This window comes from Schistocerca nitens, chromosome 2 (genome assembly GCF_023898315.1).
Source record: "Schistocerca nitens isolate TAMUIC-IGC-003100 chromosome 2, iqSchNite1.1, whole genome shotgun sequence".
NCBI lineage: Eukaryota > Metazoa > Arthropoda > Insecta > Orthoptera > Acrididae > Schistocerca > Schistocerca nitens.
The window spans coordinates 381,916,495-381,936,313 of NC_064615.1; the positions used below are offsets into that span (position 1 = coordinate 381,916,495).

General features: G+C 42.3%; 1 protein-coding gene across 1 annotated transcript in view; it reads right to left on the bottom strand.

Annotated features, from left to right (window-relative positions):
• LOC126236228 (cuticle protein 18.6-like) overlaps positions 1-18,595 on the bottom strand; it is a 218,521-nt gene extending 199,926 nt beyond the window's left edge. The window contains exons 1-2 of the mRNA XM_049945362.1: positions 18,568-18,595; positions 17,018-17,356 (exon numbers count right to left, since the gene is read on the bottom strand). Of these exons, the coding sequence (XP_049801319.1) occupies positions 17,018-17,356; positions 18,568-18,579 (351 nt within the window). The 5' untranslated portion in view covers positions 18,580-18,595. The remainder of the gene's footprint in view (positions 1-17,017; positions 17,357-18,567) is intronic.
• Positions 18,596-19,819: the final 1,224 nt, after the last annotated feature.

Here is a 19,819-nt window from a genome sequence, read left to right on the forward strand (position 1 = left end):
ATCTGCGGGAAACGAAAAGCCAAATCACAGGGTACAACGTACGATCCCATAGGAGAGCAGGCTGCCTGAACCTGTCACAAGTGTTGTAGCGGTGGGAGTGAAGGTCTGGAAAGGCAGGTCTCATGATACTGGCTGAACGCTTGCCGCGCCTCCCATATGAGCCTTAGTCCATTGCTTCTGTCATAGATGTCAATCTTAGTGTAATTCTGAATAAGTATCGTTCGCTTTATGTGTTTTCATTTATTTAGACGTTTCGGCTACTATCATTAGATCTGTAACTAAGATCAAAGTAATGTAAGAATGAGAAGTGTTAGATGCACAGACGTCAAAAGTAAAAGCCACATCGCTTTTAGTTCCCTAAACAGTTAAGCCCGAGTTCCAGTTCGCGCTCCCCTTAATCATCCGTACTTCCATACTAATACTAATACTGATATATGCAAATACTCTAATACTATACTATGCTAATACTTACTATACTAATACTTACTAATAATATTATAAATGCGAAAGTAACTCTGTTACGCTTTCACGACTAAACAGTTGAACCGACTTTGATGAAATTTGATATGGAGATAGCTTGAATGTTGATTAACAACATAGGCTAGTTTAGAAGCTGTGTATTACAACATATTTATTGATTTGAAGAATATAACGCGAATTATCGAATAATAATTACCCTCTGAAAAAGTTATTTACTCTTTGACTTTAGAATTGTATCATGTTTGTGAAAGTGCTTTTATTGTTTGATATGTTCTACATAATACGGTTGAGAGTATTGAATACAATACTTACATTATCTTCTACATGTTTAATCCATACTTCTATAGTAAAATCAGTGACAAGCCCGTCACATTTTAGCCGCTCTCTCGCGTGTGTTATGACTTCTAAGACGTGCATTCGTGTATTGTTTCGCAACAACCGGTCGTGACAATGTGGTTTGCCTTGCTGACTCACAATCCAATAGTACCTGGTTCGATTCCAAATGGGGTCGGATTTTTTCCTCTGGCGACTAAGTGCGTGTGTTATCATTTTATCATCATCGACGCAGAAGTCGCCGAAATGACATCGAATAAAATACTTCCACGAAGCGCGTCGTGGTGGCTGGTAAGACTTCATTTAAATTTTCCTCTTAGCCCAAATCCGGAAAATAAAGAGCTGCTGCTACAATTGCCTCCTCAGGAACAGCTGCTACGCTGATCAATTGTGGCTGAAAGTCGCATTCAGTACATATGCTTTCACTCAACTTAGTTCACGAAGATAATGCGAGAAATAGCAACCTTGGACGGATATTGCAGGAATGTAAGCAGTTACTTTGGGTGTACAATGTCTTGTCAGACTCTGCCGTTAGTAACTGAAAGTGCACCGGAAGATGAAATAAATGAATGTTTAAAGGCGTCAACCTTATGACAACATGTTAAAAAATATAGTTCAACAACAAATATGCGCTTGGAAATGCGCAAGATACATAACCATCATAATATGTGGGATGTTCTGAAAATCGGCAAAGATCGTTCTGATACCGGTGCCAAGGGCATAATTAGATTATGTCGTGAATTCTGTAATATTGTTCACAGTTCATAAGAGTTGATGAACAAAGTGTATGCTGAACTGCAAGCAAACGTGAGAGTTAAAGAATGGTTTTGTGAAAGGGCAGTTTCGGCGCCAACAAATGAATTTGTAGGACAGCTAAATGAAGAAAAAAATTTTCACAAGTAGAAGGAGATTTTGTAGAGTAGGAACTGTCAGAAGTGCCAGTTGCTGGAAATGCCTTCTCATAAACTAAGTTTAAAGGTTGGTGTTTCAGTCCTCTTAATGAGAAATCGTGATGCGAACAGATCGTTTAACGGTACGAGCGTAAAAATTACACATATATTGCTAGGGCTACTATAATTAGTAGCTCACCTAAAGTAGAAAGTGTTTTAATTACACGAATCTCAAGCAAACTAAAGGATTTGTCTTTTAAATTTGAAATATTACAATTCCCACCAAAAACGCTTTTGGATAGGCCATAAATAAATCCGAATGGCATATACTCAAAGTTGCCGGTGTGCTTTTCGAAAGAATGTGTTTTTATCATAGACAGCTCTATGTGGCGTGCGCACGTGTATCCAGCCCATAAAACAGGTAAGTTCTTGCAAAAGAGGCCAATACCAAAAACATTGTCTATGCAACAGTGTTAGAATCTTGCAATAAATACCTGGTACGAAAGAAACATTTTAATATTTTTAACTAACATTCAAAATACGACAAAAAATTAAAACATATTCATTATGTACCTACATACCAGCAGACAAATTTGTTTTCGTACACACATAGTTATCTACACCACTATCTATCCAGATATTTATAAATTACTGGTATACTTCCTCACCACCACATACCATAACGGAATTACTAAGGTGCGAGCGCAGCTGTGAATAACAGCTATTAAACTATATTTTATGAAGCTGAAATTTGTTTTACGAGTAATGAGATTTTGTGAATGAATTTCTACTGTTTTCGGCTGGTAATGTGTGTACTTATAACACTTGTCATTACGTTCATTTCATCTTGCAACTGCATGCTTATTTAGAGCTTCGGCCACGTGACCACTACCTTCCTCAACGAAAGTATTCATAAAACAACCACCATTCATCTTTTTTATTCGAATTTCACTTACATACACATTAAATGCTGGATAAATCTTCATGGTTTGCGCCCTCATAATAAAATGTTTAAATCTACATTTAACAGTGATAAATGACTTCATGCATTTATTGCTACATACAATACTGCAGTATAACTCTTGTCAAAACATTTGAAACTAATGTGCGTTAGTACGGTTTGAACTTCGAAACAAAAATCTGCGACACCACAATAAACAGCATCGTATGTTTCACAACTTTCCATTAATAAATTTCATACTGCGCACAATGGAAACACCACTTACATTGAAACATCTCTTTGGTGTATATCTGTTAAATGTTAAACAAAGGTTGTCTAATCATGGAAGAAGTCGTAGAAAGTAGGGTTCATTAATGGAAGTTGATTCCATAAATTACTAAATTTTTATTCACATTTAAAAAACACATGGGATCTTACTCCAGTTTTTCTCCTGGAAAATAGAAACACAAAAAATTTACTTGAAACATTGAAGCTAATAATGTGGGAAATTGATGGACATCAGTAGGAAGACTGATAGAAGAATAAATTACAGTTCCTTATCTGCACAAGTCACATTGTCAAAAAAACAAGAGAAATGACCCAAAGAATTTCGCATGCAAGGTGCACAGCAACAAGGTAAATGCGAGTTGCTCAGAGTACGGACTCTGAGACATTAAACGAACACCATGCTATAGCAAAAAGCGACGCTTAAATCTTCAAACATTCAGCATGGGAAGACAACCAGGAAACGAAAGATCTGTATTCAGAGTTCTCTGTTCTCAGTCCAAACTCTTTTTGGAGGGCTGACAATAAGCGTGTAGCCATTGTCATTGAGTGAAAGTGTCTCAAAGCATGAAAATACAGTGGAACGCTGCAAAACTTTCCCTGATATAGCGCATAAACAATTTCTAAGGTTGGTACCGAGTTTGAACGGTCTTTGTTGAGTAGCATAAACAGTGTCTAACAAGGAAGGTAATGCACAGCATTAGCTGGACAGTTATACAGTCGAGATAGGGCGAAATTTCTCAGGTTTCATGGGAACGGAAAGCCACGATTCTTGTTGACATCTGTGCTGTGTACATACTTGTCACATCTGAAGTGGGCACATGGCGGCTAAGGCACCCCTGCGACCGCACGTTAAAGATTAACGCCCGGAAATTGCAACTTCAGGACACAGCGAACTTTACGCGTCTTTGCTACAGCGCAGACGGGGATGCCATGGTTCTAGCAGGGATAGATCAGCGCCTGGAAATCCTTTGCACGAAGGAGTGAGTCCGTCCAGCCAGAGCATGCTAGCGGGGCAGAAGCCCGCTGCTTGCTCTTCGCGCGATGACGCATAAAAGTGAAGTATTTTGTGGAAATATTATACAGAATCGAGCCAGAGCCATCACGCGATTGGGACGTGTATGTGTGCAAGCAAAGTGACCGCTGTTAAAATAATAATTTTGAAGCTCAGTTTGAATTTCGTATCGGCGGAGTCGTTATATTTTTAAATGGCGATCGCACAATAAGGAATCGGCAATGGTCAACTCGTATAAGCTCGAGAAAGATATGTGCCTGTAATTGTAGTGTGAGTGCGCCCAGAATCGGTAGAGACACTATACTTTAATTTAAGGTGTAATAAATTAACTATGTCGTACAAAAATGTTCACATATTACAACCTTTTCATTATTGTTAGAATATTTTGGAAGGAAATGAATTACAGAACAGTGTCGGAGAATAGGTAGGGCATGTGACGTAGGCTCACAGTCAGAACTTTAGTTATCGGTGCATGTGGTTTTGCAGTAAGTTTTCCCTTCAAAACTGTCGACTGAGGAATGAATGTCCGATGCTTAATTTTGCAACTAGCCAGACTAGGGCAAATAACAATCAGCAATAAATCAATAAATAGTGTGGAGGGTGGCTTATAGAGCCTTCCCAGATCTATCACCCAAACTGAGGCAGGCTTCTCCATCGCTGGAATAGAAATCATGTGTTGTCCCCACATTGGCATCCTTGCCTGAGTACCTTACAGCCACCATCGAACAAATTGTGCTGCCCTCTATAAATAGTAAATAAATGAAACTGAACTGATATAGGATAGTAAAACGATCTCCACCAGTTATGTTCCACATCAGAGTAGGAATTGACTGGACCTTAGAGTAAAATTCTTATGCTGGCTTTATAAAGTGTTTTCATACGTTAAATCATAATTTAGGCATATTTCCTCATATTACTCAAAATATTGTTTATAGCTATTAGTACATTTGATTAACTATAAAAGTGACTTGTCTTCACTGCTGTATCAAGAGCTTTTGAAGGACATGTTATTAGTATACTTTGCGTGACTGCTTCAGTTGTTATGAATTTTATAAAGAATAATAATTATATACGTTAGTAACTTTATAAATAATATGTTTACAAGCACTATTCTGGATTAAATCTCACGTTGGCACAGAAAGGGGTGAATTATGCTGCCACAAAAATCTTTGGTCATTTGCCAAATAGTATTAAGAGTCTGAGAGATAGCCATCCAACATTTAAAAGCAAATTAAAAGAATTTCTGAATGACAGCTCTTTCTACTCAACAGATGAATCCTTAGATATGAGGTAATAACAGTAAAAAAATTAAAAAATTAATTATTTTGTCTAAAGAAACCTTATGTTAAAGTGACACGTTCCACATCATTATGAAATGTCGTATTCATGATCTATGGAACAAGGATTAATGTATGTACGTATGTATGGATTAATTTGCAAGGAGCTCGTCTCACCATCACTACTCATAAGTTGTGATTAGTTATTTCGTAACATGACTGTAAGTCATTTTATGTAATGCAGTTTTGCCAAATAAATATATGATTGGAGACTAGCAGTTATATCATATGGATTGTTGATGATTCACAGCAGCAACTTTATTCAAAACAAACCGTCACTAGTTTCAAATTAATACATTTAATCATCAGATGGTTTTCATGCTTTTGCCAAGACACATGTTATAATGGTATAGAAGTGACTTTGCCGTAGAATAAACAATAATTCACAGAAGTTGTAAGCGCGTAACGAAGATGGTTGAACTACAGACATGTGTCAGTCTGCAACTTACGTGAAATACCCGCCTGGAACATTTGTATCACACAGCTTGTCTCCAATGAAACATATCCATATAGTTTAAGGTATTATTTTACTTATACTCGTTTTCATTATTAAGCGTTTTTGTTGGGTCACAAAACAAATTACCAGTCCATATCGCTTGTTTTGACTTGCTTGCAATATATGAAAACAAACGAAGAGTGTTTACAAAGTACATGAATGTCAAAGATGCTGCGACACAATTTAAAGTTCACTTAAAAAGATTCTCTATGGAAGGGACGAAATAACGTTGTTTGCAATGTGGCGAACGAGAATGTCACTTATTTTATGAAAAGATAGGGAAACTCAGCAGAAATTTCCCATTCTTGGTGTACAAAATGCACATTAACAACAAATATATGGTGGTACTCCTCTGGAGCAGAGTCTCCTCAATTGATCAGGCTCTTTCCACGAAGCATGGTGGCAAGGCACCTCATTCAACTGGATTCGCCAAAATTTTGGATCAAAAGGGATCGAATTTTCTATGCTGGTGAGGCAGCACCACGGCATCCTGTCCTTTGATATACGAACAGAAAAGGCAAATGTCATACTCAGTTATTTTCCGAAGACGGCTGTAGTGGCACGGCGTCCTCTGTCATCAACGAGGGCAAACGCCGGCTCTACCATCAAAAGCACGGAGTAGGCCTGCGGATAGGTAAGTAAGCTTTACCTATATTGGAGTGTGGAAAGCACTATCTGGAAGTTTTTCAGGAAAGGAGTATTATCCAACTCAGTCTGCTCATTAAGGATATGGTCAGAGGAGCCTTTCATGTATGTGTGTGTGTGTGTGTGTGTGTGTGTGTGTGTGTGTGTATTTCTATTTCTACTGTTATCCCATACATAGGCCCACTATATAGTCAGAGGAGACTTTTGTGTATGTCTGTGTGTGTGTATTTCTATTTCTACTATTATCCCGTACATAGGCCCACTATCACACCCAATAACAAACGTTTTAAGAAAAAGAATACTAAAATCGTCTTGCTTATTGCACACCTTCCACATTTGTTCTTCATATTCACAAAGCTGTTTCTCTTTCCCCAAAAAGCTGCTTTAATTTTTTTGTAGCCAGCATCTATGCTTCCTCTAGTTACACATGCTTCTACACCCTTGCACTTATCCTTCAGCCATGAGGGCTTGCCTCTTTTGAATCCTATCACAATATCATATGTTAGGCTTCTACTTCAATTTCTGCATTTTATACTTTCTTATTTCATCACTATTTCTTGTGTTACCCTTTTCTTTTCGGCTATTTCGTTCTCTACTGCCTTCAACATTTTATCTCTCGAAGTTACCCAGTCGTCTTTATTGCATTTTCTCTCCCCTGTTCCTGCCAATTTTCACCTAATGGTCCCTTTGAACCTCTCAATAACCTTTGGTTTTACATTTTATACAGATCTCATCTCCTCAATTTTTTATCTTTCTGCAATTTCCGCAGTGCATAGCCAATAAATTATAGCTAAACTCCTCATCTGCATCTAAAATGTCTTACAGTTCAAATCTGATTTAGGAACTTTCCTCGCCTTTATGTAACGGATCTGAAACTTCTCGGTGCCTCCAGGTCTCCACCCCGTATACAGACTTCTGTCATGATTCTGAAATAAAGTGTTAGCAACTATTAAATTATGCTCTGTGCAAAATTCAACCATGCAGCTTCCCCTTCCCATTCTTTCTCCCAGACCATGTTCTTTTACGGTTCTTCGTTCTCTCTTTGTTCCTACTATCCAAATCATTTCTCGAATCAAATTACGTTTTCGTATCCTTTAACTACATGAATAATTCCTTTTATCTGATCATAGATTGTTTCAATCTCTTCCTCATCAGCAGAGCTAGTAGACTTTCGAGAGTATTAGCTTCCTGTGTGCCTTGACTACGATAATGCTTTTATGATGTTGTTCGTGATAGTTTATATGTATTATTTTCTTTATATTATTACATCTATTCCTGCAGTACCCTTATTTGACTTTGCACTTTTAAGCCTGTTCTGGCCTGACCAGAAGTCTTGTCCTTCTTGCCAATGCGCTTCACTGACTCCCTCCATTCTAACTTCTACTGTGCATTCCCTTTTTAAGTTCTCTAAACAACCTACCTCATTAAAGGACCTTACGTTCTACGCACCGGCACTGATATACGTCAGCAGACCATATGATTTACTACGACCTCCCTTCTAACAGGACTGAGTCATCCGCCTGTTCGGAAACTACGTTTGCCTCTATACCACCATTCTGTTGGCCCCTCACAATATTAAGATCGATTTTCAATTCTATCACTTGTTGAAACAACTGACTGATAGTCGCCTTTTGTTTGGGAGCTTTCTTTATTCGTGTCAGAGATATAGATTACAAGGGAGGCAACAAAAAGCTTAACAGTTATAAATATGTGTGCATGGACCATAGACATTAACACAATTAAACCTGGAAGTAGTCAGACATGACAGTAATTAAATCACTTTCAACCCTAGATGGGCTGCGTCCAAGCATTAGAATTTATACTTGAGTAACAAGTCTAATACATTTTTGGGTAGAGGAACTAACAAACAAATAAAATTTTTTCTTCCAGAACTGGAGTTCGTCCAAGTCGTTAGAGCTGCCCAGCATTAGATCTTCTTCGGTGCCTGATGAAGGGCACAAATGGCAGCTGCGCAGTTGAGACATTGTCTATTTCTTCCCACAACCACAGCCTGAGGGTCCAGTAACGTATCCCCAATTTTTATGATTTACTGCACACCGCCCAAAACCAGGTTCACAATCTGTTGAGTTCTGATGCTGACCAGGATGCAGTTTTTCTTTAGAATTTCTGCACCCTAGAAGGGCATTCTCTACTCTATTTTCCCATATGTCTAGCCTTTGGGTTGTATTGTTGTTGTTGACATAAACTCTTACAAAGTTCTTTGTCGACTTCAAATGTGACGATTCTCGGCAGAGGTCAAATAGCGGGTGAATATCAGAGGTCAAAGCTTTACATTCTTCTGTTTGGGCAGCTGCTACACGCCAGATGTATGGCGGAGCTATGCCTGCAAGGACATGTAACTACTAAATTTTAATTGATGTGAAACATCTAGTGATCATGTGACACGTCTCATTCAGAACGGAATCCACCTGCCTAGCATGGCAGGAATTATGTTAGACAGGCCCTGCATACTCACCCGCAAAACAGCATAACGCCAATGCAGCAGTCCGGATAGTGGCTGGTTGTGCACCCCAGTTACATCCTCTCAGTTTCCGTATGATATTGTTCCCTGAAGATTTTCATCTTATGGCAATGCGAGTCTAAGGTGCAGTCTAATGTCCTCCCAAGGTATTTTGGAGAAAAGGAATGTTCGAGTTGAGTGCAATTCCATGATACGTTTAGTTGCTGATTGGCCTGTCTGATGTTTGTATGGAAAGCACTTACTTCCGTTGTAGTAGGATTAGACCTTAGATAATGTTTGTAGACCTAGTTCTTCCAAAGCTTCAGACAGGTTACTATTAGCATTATGGAAGTTCTTTCCATGCGTGGCCAACGCGAGATTATCGACATACAGAAAACTTTTAGAGTGTATAGCGACCAGGATACTGCCATTGGGTAGCCCATTTCTCTGTATCTCCATCTACTGCGCCGTCCTTGAAACTCCATGCAGAAATATCTGTTGCTACGGAAGCTGGCAATTAGGATAGTTAAAATAGAGTCATTAGTGACGTCGTAGAATTTTTCCAGGAGTAATTTATGGCATTCAGTGTCGTTCGGAACAGAAGGATAACAAAGGCCACACCGGTGATTACACGTGATTCAAAACCATCTTCGATGTACTGGGTAAGACTGAGGATCCGTGAAGTGCAACTTTTACCAGGTCTAAAACCAGCCTGTTGAGGTGTGAGCGCAAAGTCATTTGAATCTGCGAAACGGTTCTGTAATATCCCTTATATACTCTAAATCACGTAATTTACACAACCATTCATTAAGGTGGACCTTAACTCTACTTATTGAGCACAAAATCAAAGTTACAGTATTTCACACACCAGGAACAGTCACAGTACTGAAGGCCAATACAGCACCTACTTCACCGAAATAATCAGCCAAGATGCACCCGGCTGGCCCAAAACTCCCCACAAACGCGCAAAGTTCCCATCCATTGACGCCCCTCTGATGTTCCACTCGAAAATTAATTGGTCCCTCCTAAGCTGGTTCAAGCGAAGGCAGCGACGGGGATGCAAGCACTTGGTTCTGTCTTCCTGCAATATAATGGAAGAAGAAGGCGTCTTCGCACAACCAAATACTAAACACCTTAACTACATATAGTACATTATGAATGTTGCTGTTACGTCCTACAAGGGGACTCAGAGCACAACTGCGCTCTGCTACCGGTGATATGTGTCTGTTTAAGTTAAATACACTGAAGAGCCAAACAAACAGGTACACCTGCCTAACATCATGTAGTGCCCTCGCGAACACGCATAAGTGTCGTAACAGGACATGGCATGGATTCGACTAATGTCTGAAGTAGTGCCGGAGGCAACTGACACCATGCATCCTGCAAGGCTGCCCATAAATGCGTAAAAGCACGAGGCGGTGGAGATTTCTTCTGAACAGCACGTTGCAAGGTATCCCAGATATGCTCAATAATATTCATATCTGGGGAGTTTGGTGGCCAGCGGAAGTGTTTAAACTCAGAACAGTGTTCCTGGAGCCACTCTGTAGCAATTCTGGACGTGTGTGGGGTGTCGAATTGTCCTGCTGGAATTGCCCAAAACCTTCGGTATGCACAATGGACATAAATGGATGCAGGTGATCGAACAGGATGCATACGTACGTGTTATCTGTCAGAGTCGTATCTAGAGGTATCAGGAGTCCCATATCACTCCAACTACTCACCCTCAACAATGTTACAGAGCCTCCATGAGCTTGAACAGTCTCTTACAGACATGCAGGGTCCATGGATTCATAAGCTTGTCTCCATACTTGTACACATCCATCCACTCGATACAAGACTCGTGTGATTAGGCAACATGCTTCCAGTCGTCAAGAGTCAAGTGTCGGTATTGAAGAGCCCGGGAGAGGCGTAAAGCTTTGTGTTGTGCAGTCATTAAGGTTATACGAATGGGCCTTCAGCTCCGAAAGCCCAAGTCGATGCTGTTTCGTTGAATGGTTCGTACACTGATGCTTGTTGATGGCCCAGCATTGAAATGTGCAGCAATTTGCGGAAGGGTTACACTTCTTCCATGTTGAACGATTCTCTTCAGTCATCATTGGTCCCGTTCTTGCAGGATATCTTTCCGGCCGCAGCGATGTCGGAAATTTGATGTTTTACCGGATTCCTGATATTCATGGTACACTCGTGAAATGGTTGCACGGGGAAATCCCTACTTCATCACTACCTCGGAGATGCTGTGAACCATTGCTCGTGTGCCGATTATAACACCACTTTGAAACTCATCTTGATAACCTGGCATTGTAGCAGCAGTAACCGATGTAACAAGTGCGCCAGACACTTATTGTCATCTAAAGGCGTTACCGACTGCAGCGCCGTATTCTGCCTGTTTACATATTTCTATATTGGAATTCGCATCCCTCTACCACTTGCTCTGGCGCTTCAGTGTAATAGAAGGTAGGAATGCAAGGAGCAGAATTGCCGAGGCTCTCCATGTTGTGGAATAGCACCTCAGAATCTAACGTAAAGGGGAGATGCAGCCTGAAACCCAGGTGCAGGTACTTACACAAATGAAATGACACAATTTCATATCTGCATGAGACCAGTAAAGTCTCTGAAATTGTGTCATTTCACCTGTAGAAGTACGTGCACCTGGGTTGCAGGCTGGATCCCCCATTTACGATCGATGCTGAGGTGCTATTCCACATTATGAAGAGCGTCAGATATTCTCTTTGTGTGTAACGGAGAATTTAAAGACGACGGGGACGGCAGTGCGAATTTTGATCGAGGAGGGAGGCGTGACAGGGTAATTCACGCAGTTGTGTGAACCTCTGTGCCAAGGTGGCATCGTGGCGAAAGCATCTGTCAGGTAAGCAGGAGATCTGGGTTCGATTCCCGGCCTTGGTACAAATTTCCTCTCGCCGCTTCAGTCTATGTACATAAAATCGTATCTGCTTGAGACAGTAAAGATTCTGAAATCGTATCATTTCATTCCAAAATAATTAACCTTGGGAGCGACAAATATTACGCCCAAATGGCGGAAATAGGTAAATACACTTCCTTTAAACAGTAATAATCGTAGAAAGTTTTGGGCATCCAGGAAACAAGAATTTAAAAAAATATTAAAACAATCAGATGACTGCGCAGACAACCACCCCCATGGTACGGCCAAACACATCGAGAGCACGACAGTGCACCAACACTGTCCCACGGCTAGAAAGGCCAGACAGATAGAGTACATCCACAACATACACAAGTTGTGAATTAACAGGATACCATAGCAAATTATACCGATAGAGTTTCATGTGAGGACAAGTTATCACCTGAGCTGCTTTAAAATACAGAACAGAAATCAATAAGCCAGCGTCAGTAACGGCGGCCGCGTGTCACGGAACCACAACACAGCTAGCGCAGCCGTTAAGACGAACACGAACACGTAAGCGCGCGAAACCCGAGAAAGGCTACCGAATCGTCCACGACAGACTGATTCTCGTTAATTGCAAACAGAGCTTAGCTTTTCTTGTAGCTACACTGTGTACATTGATTTAAACCATTAATTTTTCCTATTTGTGTGTCCGCGCTACCCAATAGTGATGTTGGTATTGGGTGACTACAACACGTGTCCTATGCTGTGAATATTTGCTGTCATCGGTAGGCGAGGTCACGTGACGTCAGCCATGATTGGCTTACAAAAGCTCATCGCAATATCGATTTCAATGCTTCGGAAATTAACGTGCTGTGATTGGTGGAATTCGAATTTATACTTTCGTAATGCGAAAATATGCAGCGTACATATTGCTGCACATCAGAGAAGCGAAGATCTTTCCAAAATATATTTTTTTCTGGGTTTCGTTTTCTGAAGTGTCGGGAAGCTCTATGCCGGTGTATAAAACTTTAACCATTCGAAGGGTTGTTAAGTTTCACATTTCCGAGGGAAAGTATACTATCACTTAACACGGTAAACTGTATTTTCACGGGGGAAAGGTGTATTTGTAACCGGGAAATGCGGAAAAATTTCTGGAATTTTTTTTTTTTTACTTACCCGCGTTTACACGCTATTCTCTAAACCCATCTACCTCATTTACAATGCCCATGCGTAGGCATTATTTAGAAAATACATATAGGCTCAAAAACGTGACTACTATCCATAAGCTTTTTTTCCCTGATAGGCAACTTCCCATAAGCAAAATTCCCCCTGATAGGCAACTTTCCATTCACAGAAAACAACAATGTAGTGTACTATACTTTCAAAAACTACATTCTCCTCACATGTGTTTTGTAACATACTCTGATTTTTCTTCTTCAGGACAATAACAGTGTGAAGATCAATAACTATCCATCCGCTAGTTCTTTCAGTTCCATAAAGAATGTACAGACATTCTTACATCACAAAGCAGCTGCAAGCCATCTGAACTGAAAACGATACATATGCGCTAGCTTCAAATATCTCTCAAATGTAGCTGTTTAATGTAACATAGAAGGCTTTCCTGGCGTAATAGATCTTGAAAGTATCTTCGGGTTTGCTGCTGGATCCTAAAATCAACTTTATATTTCGACGATCCAACTGATCGCCATCTTCAGGAGAAAGCTGCTTAGTTCTCAGCGGGATTCATCAGCAGAAGCAGCTTTGTCCTCCAGCTTTAATTTCAAAAGCATTTTCTGCAGGGCATGTGATACGTGTTACTTATTGCCCGGTAGGACAAAGCCTAATTAACTGCAAAGTAAAAAGTCGAATATGACCTATCAGTTAAGATCAATTCAAGTACACTCCTGGAAATGGAAAAAAGAACACATTGACACCGGTGTGTCAGACCCACCATACTTGCTCCGGACACTGCGAGAGGGCTGTACAAGCAATGATCACACGCACGGCACAGCGGACACACCAGGAACCGCGGTGTTGGCCGTCGAATGGCGCTAGCTGCGCAGCATTTGTGCACCGCCGCCGTCAGTGTCAGCCAGTTTGCCGTGGCATACGGAGCTCCATCGCAGTCTTTAACACTGGTAGCATGCCGCGACAGCGTGGACGTGAACCGTATGTGCAGTTGACGGACTTTGAGCGAGGGCGTATAGTGGGCATGCGGGAGGCCGGGTGGACGTACCGCCGAATTGCTCAACACGTGGGGCGTGAGGTCTCCACAGTACATCGATGTTGTCGCCAGTGGTCGGCGGAAGGTGCACGTGCCCGTCGACCTGGGACCGGACCGCAGCGACGCACGGATGCACGCCAAGACCGTAGGATCCTACGCAGTGCCGTAGGGGACCGCACCGCCACTTCCCGGCAAATTAGGGACACTGTTGCTCCTGGGGTATCGGCGAGGACCATTCGCAACCGTCTCCATGCAGCTGGGCTACAGTCCCGCACACCGTTAGGCCGTCTTCCGCTCACGCCCCAACATCGTGCAGCCCGCCTGCAGTGGTGTCGCGACAGGCGTGAATGGAGGGACGAATGGAGACGTGTCGTCTTCAGCGATGAGAGTCGCTTCTGCCTTGGTGCCAATGATGGTCGTATGCGTGTTTGACGCCGTGCAGGTGAGCGCCACAATCAGGACTGCATACGACCGAGGCACACAGGGCCAACACCCATCATGGTGTGGGGAGCGATCTCCTACACTGGCCGTACACCACTGGTGATCGTCGAGGGGACACTGAATAGTGCACGGTACATCCAAACCGTCATCGAACCCATCGTTCTACCATTCCTAGACCGGCAAGGGAACTTGCTGTTCCAACAGGACAATGCACGTCCGCATGTATCCCGTGCCACCCAACGTGCTCTAGAAGGTGTAAGTCAACTACCCTGGCCAGCAAGATCTCCGGATCTGTCCCCCATTGAGCATGTTTGGGACTGGATGAAGCGTCGTCTCACGCGGTCTGCACGTCCAGCACGAACGCTGGTCCAACTGAGGCGCCAGGTGGAAATGGCATGGCAAGCCGTTCCACAGGACTACATCCAGCATCTCTACGATCGTCTCCATGGGAGAATAGCAGCCTGCATTGGTGCGAAAGGTGGATATACACTGTACTAGTGCCGACATTGTGCATGCTCTGTTGCCTGTGTCTATGTGCCTGTGGTTCTGTCAGTGTGATCATGTGATGTATCTGACCCCAGGAATGTGTCAATAAAGTTTCCCCTTCCTGGGACAATGAATTCACGGTGTTCTTATTTCAATTTGGTTGATGCTTTCAACTCGTCCAACTATTGTCTTCCTTGATCTGATAACACTTCGTTTCGCAACGCAGATAAACTGCATTCTAATACCATAAATACTGGAAATGATTCGAACATTTTCTGTAAGTACCAGCCAGTCATGAGTCGTATGACATACACTGTGTGCTACATGTACGAAGTGTGTGAGAAAATTAATGAGACTGGCAACACGGCGAGAGATATGGCAACGCTGTGTTGTTCTGCTTGTGTAGACCGATGTGTTCATTCCTTCCAGATACTCAGTCCGAGGTTTAGCTCTGTACAGTCATCATGTGATTTTTGAGAGCGCCATCAATGAAGTTGTGTTATGAAGTTTTTGTTTTGTCTTATGAAAATGGAACACCGGAATTTTGATCAATGTTATACCATCTAGTTTGTGTTAAACTTGAGGAATCTGCGAATATTACCTTTAAAAAGTTGACACAGGCCTATGAGGAACACTCCCAAAGACCAAAAGTTATTCGCTGGCCCAAACCATCTTTAGAAGACCGGAAACACGTTGAAGATGAACCTCGCTCAGAGAGACCAACTTCAAAAACCGACATAAACATCGAACGTGTGCGTGCTCTTGTGACATCAGACCGACGCTTAACAATAAGGATGATGAGTGACCTGTTAAACTTAAACACTTTCAACATACATCAAATTTTGACCGAAGTTTTGCACATGTAAGAGGTTTCTGCCAAAATGGTGCCAAAAACCTCACAACTGAGCAGGAGAGCCGAAGAAATGTATGCGTTGATCTTCTTTAGAGGACTGCCAGTGACCACGAATGGTTCAGTAGTGTGATCACAAGTGATGGATCCTGGATTTCTGATCACGATCCTCAGACAAAACAGCAAAGTGAGTCATGGCACACTGAGACACGTCCTCGGTCGAAAAGAGCCCGAATGAGCAAATCAAAGAGCAAAACAATTCTGATTTGCTTTTGACAGTAGGGGTATTGTGCATACGGAATGTGTTCCTCCAGGAGAAATTGTCAACCTAGTGATTTACAAAGATGTCATTGAAAGGCTCACGAAAAGGATGAATCGAGTGAGACCGGACGTTGCAGACAAGTGGATGCTGCATCGCGATAATTCCCCATGTCACATGGCCACTTCTGTCACGAAATGTTTGACCTCAGAAGTCATTCCCATTGTTCCACAGCCGCCCTATTATCATGATCTGAGTGCTTGTGAGTATTTTTTCTTTTCCCGAGGTTGCACAATCTTTTAAAGGACATCGTTTTGGGACTCTGGAGAGCATTCAGAGGAATGTGACCGACATGTTAAAGGCCCTACCAGTTGAAGCTTTCCAGCACTGCTACCAAGACTGGGAGCAACGACTCCACTGCTAAAGGAAAGTACCTTGAAGGAGACAATAATGATGTTTGAAAAAAATAAGCTTTGGTAGATAAAAAATCTGTCTCATCAGTTTTGTCACACACCTCGTACTGAGCCTTTCTTCAAATATTGAAGATAGTTTTTAGAATAAGTCTGATCCCATGGCTCATGTTCAAAATGTTTCTCTGCTAGGAATGGGGGCAGTACAGGCAAAATAATGGAAAAAATTGATTATAAACGTATATATTGATGTGCATTAATGGGTACAGGTATTTGTACAAAATGAGAATGAGAGGTTGGTTGGTCCACGTCAGTCCTTAACCGTGGTAGGCACCACCGTAGGCCAGGGCGGGGGCGTAGGCAGCCCTAGCGAGGGGGGCGGCGTAGGCAGCCCTAGCGATGGGGGCGGCGTAGGCAGCCCTGGCAATGGGAGCGGCGTAAGCCCTGGCGGGGGCGGCGACGGCCACGGGGGCGTGGGCGACGGCGACAGGGGCGGCGGCGGCGGGGTGGGCGCCGGCCTCCTTGTGTACGACGGCGTTGAAGCCGTTGACGGGGTCGGCAGTGTAGTCGACGGTGCGGATGGAGCCGTCGGGCTCGGCCAGGCTGTAGCTGCCCTGGACGACGTCTCCGCTGCGGCTCTCGTGCTGCGTCTTGGAGTCACCGGTGAGGGCGTCCTGCACGTTGTACGCGAAGCTGTACTCGGGGTGCGGGTCGTACTCGGCAGCCACGGCGGCGGGGGCGGCAGCGACAGCTGGGGCGTAGGCCCTGGCTACGGGAGCGGCGTAGGCCCTAGCGACGGGGGCGGCGTAACGAGCGATGGGGGCGGCGTAGGCGGGGGCGGCGTATGCGCGGGCAGCCAGAGGTGCACCGGGGGCGTAGACGGCGGGGGCGCCCAGGTAGCCGGCACTCGCCACGGCCACCACCACGGACAGGACGATCAACTGGCGAGATATAAAAAACTATTTTATCTTGGTTACAGACACTACAGCTTCGAATGTATTGTCTGCTAACGGCATGACAGTATAATTTTTTGACTGGGTTTTGTGTGATGTCCTTAGGTTAGTTAGGTTTCAGTAGTTCTAAGTTCCAGGGGACTGATGACCATAGATGTGAAGTCACATAGTGCTCAGGGCCATTTTTTTGTATAATTTTTACACATTTCTGTAACATGCTCTGTATGAGTGTCATTGAGAGTTAGCGCAGCTGGTGAACTGTCTTCTTTGACGAAAATTGTGGCAATTCATTTACATTGATTACAAATTTGTAATCGGCTTGTAAAGTAACAATTCATGATTATGATTAGCCATTTGGTTTCCACCTCTGTACAGATTCACAGATTTTGCCGTGCAGCTACGGAGCTTACTAGTAGAGTAGCGAAATATGCAAAACATCTAAGTAGGTTATTCTCAGTTAATGAAGCAAAATGAATGTGGGGGCATTTTACGAGGTGAAGAGGTCGAGATCGACCAGAGCAAAGACACAAAAATTGTCCCCCATGACTATGTTAAAGCTGCTATTGTACTTCAGTGCGTACATTTTTTTAGGTTTTACTCGAAATGCAGCAATTCTTTCGACAGGTACTATATATATATATATATATATATATATATATATATATATATATATATATATATATATCACGAACTCTGACAATGCACTACTTTACTGGAATATTTTATTCGGTATGTGCATGAAGGGGAAATAGATTATGAGAAGGCCCTTTCATGTACAACATTACAACATAATATAGATCACAATGAATATCGAATCACCAAATTTATGTAATGGACAATATGAGGCAAAACTGTATTCATATGTCTCACGGACTCTCCTTGTCTTTCATACTCCATCATCTAGTCGTACAAACACCTCTCGATAAAAAGCTGCATAGAGCAGAGATGTCAAATATGCGATGTAGAACACTCCTTTCCTGCTATTGTAATTTAATAACTTCTCCTGCTTCTACAGTACGTGTATTTGGTACTGTCATCGAGCCACTACATGTAGAGACACATTACTGCTAAGCATACTACAGTGAAACTACATGATCTTCCCTAGACAGACGCGCGAGGACCGGGTGACGCATTCCCCATCCTCGCGCCGGACCTCAGGTAAACACGAGAGAGAGCTGCTGCCCTACCGGTTGTCTCACCTTGCACACCATGTTGCTGCCGCTGCTGTGTTCGATTACTGTGTGCTTGCTGGGCCGCCGGCGACAGCTTATATAGGCCGCGGCCGGCACCGCCTGGTCCCCCCTGTGGCGCAGAAATGTTTGCCATTCACCGATCAAGAACCTGACCCCTGTCTCACTTGTCGCGCGTAAGCTTTCTACATTGCAAAACGTTAGCGGCGAAATGACTGATGGATAGAATGCAAAGTCGCTATAGTGTTAATCATAAAAGGCTTAAACAATACAGCAAATGTTTTGCTTTGTATTCAAGGCATCTAGAAAACACGGTAAAAATTAAGCTTAAGCTTAGCAGTCACTTTTAATTTAAGGAAAAAGTACTTGTTGAGATTCTGCTACATGGCATTACAGCATCAGAAATTTAATGTACGGTACGAGGAAGTCAGGAACACGACACAAAATTTCTTCTTTTTCTTCGCTTTATGTACTAAGCGAATCGCCTATTACAGTACTCCATCTCTTGTATGTCCCTCCTAAATTTCTTCTTCCAGGACATTTATAAATGAGAGCCTTTACCAGGAGTCTTTCTGCACCCATACAGTCTGTATGTTTCTTCAATTTTCTCCCATTTGCTTTCTTTTTTCGTTTATATATTCCTAAATCTTTCATTTTTTCTTTTACGATCTTCTCTTGTACATCCTGCGTTCTTTCTTAGAAACCTCATTTCTCCTGTCAGTCTTCTCACAGTAATATCGCGCAGGCTTTTTGTGCCATTTAGTTCAGGTAAGGTCTGGGTTACCTGTCATCATCCCTCAATTTTTATAATGATATATCCATTCCTTCTCTTCTATATTACTGACATCTGTATGATCCTTTTCTTGTCTACTGAGTGTTTTTATCATTTTGTAAGCGATTTTTTGTCCGCCGTTTAAATCATGTTTACATTGCTCATAAAATGTTCCCATGATTTATCATGTACTTTCCGTGTCATATCTTCCGCATTATTTGTCTTCCATTTATATTCATAATAGTTTTCATTCGTGGTATTGAAAGCTTGTTTTTTCTTTAACTGCCGTTTACATTTCTTGAGCCCAAATCCTTAGTCCCCTACGATTTCTGGATGTCTTTTTCTCCCGCAGAACCTCATTAGCTATGTTTCTCACAGCTTTTTTTTTAAGTTTCGCTATTCTTCTTCCGAGTCTTCTACCGTTTCCAAATTTGCTAATGCCTTTTTAATTCGATTTTTGTGGAGATTTCTTATGCTGCTATATTCTAA